The following is a 2,356-nucleotide window of genomic DNA, read 5'->3' as shown; positions in this document are numbered from 1 at the left end:
TGGGGAAGTCACGAAGTTCTTGCAAGACAAGCCTCCCTCCTCCCTCTCCCTTCCTCAAATGAGTTGGGTATAATATCTGGGCAAAAACAGTGAATATGTGGCTTCCCTTTCTGGGAAGAGAGGGAGAGAGAGATGAGGTCAAGGTGCAAAGTGAATATATGAGAGAAATAGGACGGAGGAAGAGAAGAGTGGGGGGGGGGATAAGCATGCTCAAGGGAAATTAATGTGACTGATGATGAGAGAAGAGGATTGAGCTGGACACTAAATATCAGTTTGGAGAAGGGGAAGTGAAGGAAAGGAAATAAGAATAGGTCAGGGAGGAGGTGATAAGCAGCAGCAGGTGGGACACAATGAGCAAGGTGGGTATCTTCTCAAGCATGGCATATCTCAGTTCAGCTCAGTCTTCTGTCGTCTTCTCCAAGAGGCTCAACAATCTGAGGTCATTTTTCACTAGTTCATCTCACATCTCCTGGGTCTCCTATTTCTATAGGCTCTTCTCATGTTTAGTGATCATCACTTCTTTATACATTATGACACCAATGTTGTCTTTTTTCCCTTGCATGTTATATCTAATGTCTCTTATACTCACATTTACTCTCAACACATTTGCACCTCCATCGAAGCATGTTAGGACAAGTTATGAAGGTCCTCTGCATTTTTTCAAGCCCTCACTGTCCTCTCTACTCACAGTCTATATACAGGCATCACACAATCTACCTTTCAACTTAAGAAAAGGTCTTTTGTCAACCCTATATACATAGGCGCAGGAGTGGCTGTGTAGTAAGTAGCTTGCTTACCAACTACATGGTTCCGGGTTCAGTCCCACTGCGTGGCACCTTGGGCAAGTGTCTTCTACTATAGCCTTGGGCCAACCAAAGCCTTGTGAGTGGATTTGGTAGACGGAAACTGAAAGAAGCCCGTCGTAATATATGTATATATATATATATATATATATATATATATATATGTGTGTTTGTGTGTCTGTGTTTGTCCCCCCACCATCGCTTGACAACCGATGCTGGTGTGTTTACATCCCTGTAACTTAGCAGTTCGGCAAAAAGAGACCGATAGAATAAGTACTAGGCTTACAAAGAATAAGTCCTGGGGTTGATTTTCTCGATTAAAGGCGGTGCTCCAGCATAGCCGCAGTCAAATGACTGAAACAAGTAAAAGAGTATATATGCAAAGTGAATTGCAAGCAAAAAACATATGTAGGCTCAATTTGAACCTCAACATTTCTTTTCTCAAGTTAGGATGATTTTCAGACACAACTACTGAAATTTTTGGCAGATTGAGTTATGATGTCGGCAAAAAAATCCTGTCATTAAAATTATAGAGTTACACATTCTGGATGTTTAAGTGATGGCATCTTCATAGATCTGTCCCATCAGATTTATTGTGAAGCATATGAAAAGAAGTCAGCTTTACAGGGAAAGACGAACAGTGACAGATAGAAGCAAACAAACATTTTCTAATGTGTCTTTCTTGTACTAAGATAACAGAGTGTGGTGTGAGGGAGATTTGGCTGTTGTATGGGACAGAATGAACAACCTCCTCCATTGGCCCATGTGACACTAGATTTCCAGTTCTCTGCTTAAACTATGTCCAGGCTCTTTGTTGTTTGGAACCAAGTGATGGTTGACAATTGGAAGGGCATCTGACTGTTGTGAATTCTGTCCCAATGCCCCAACATATTTTTGTCTGACCCATACAAGCATACCAAAGTAGATGTTAAAACAATGATGAAGATGTCCTGAATCTAGTTAACCTTCTCTCTCTCACTGTTCTTTACAGATGTATCAGATTCATGAGATGGTCTTGGACATAAATTCAACAAACATGCATTTAAGAAAGTACTGTGAATGGTAAGTTGATCTTCTTGTTGTTGCTGTTGTGCTCCACTACCATTATCTTCCACCAACTTCCAACATATCACCAAACAATTAGTTGCTTCAGTTTTACCATAGTTGTTTGCTTGCTTGATTGCTTAGCCACTTTTTTTCCCCCAGATATTACTAAAGTTATGAAACCCAGTTTGTTCAAATCCATAATAATTTACTAAATAAAATATAATAAAGTTGCTTATTTACCAAACTATTTAGATATTATCCCCTTTAATACCATCCTACCTCAGACGACTTCCTGGTTCTATGATATGAATATATCTAAATTAAAACCTTCTTCTAGCAAAATGTTTTCTTTTATGTATGAGCCAAACACGAACTTAATAATGACAAAGTTGTTTAAATTCTTCATTATTTTAAAAATTAATTAATTTCAACAGAAATATGGTAGCAAAATGGTTAATTAAATGTGTGATACAGCTCAATTTTAAAATGTCATACATGTATGTGGT

General features: G+C 38.6%; 1 protein-coding gene across 1 annotated transcript in view; it reads left to right on the top strand.

Moving 5' to 3' along the window:
* The window catches only part of LOC106877256 (patched domain-containing protein 3-like), a 47,870-nt gene that overhangs the window by 4,937 nt on the left and 40,577 nt on the right, over positions 1 to 2,356 (top strand). The window contains 1 exon segment of the mRNA XM_052975938.1: positions 1,795 to 1,865. Within this exon segment, the coding sequence (XP_052831898.1) occupies positions 1,795 to 1,865 (71 nt within the window).

The sequence above is a fragment of the Octopus bimaculoides genome, chromosome 23, assembly GCF_001194135.2.
Source record: "Octopus bimaculoides isolate UCB-OBI-ISO-001 chromosome 23, ASM119413v2, whole genome shotgun sequence".
NCBI lineage: Eukaryota > Metazoa > Mollusca > Cephalopoda > Octopoda > Octopodidae > Octopus > Octopus bimaculoides.
This window is presented reverse-complemented; position numbering and strand designations above follow the sequence as displayed.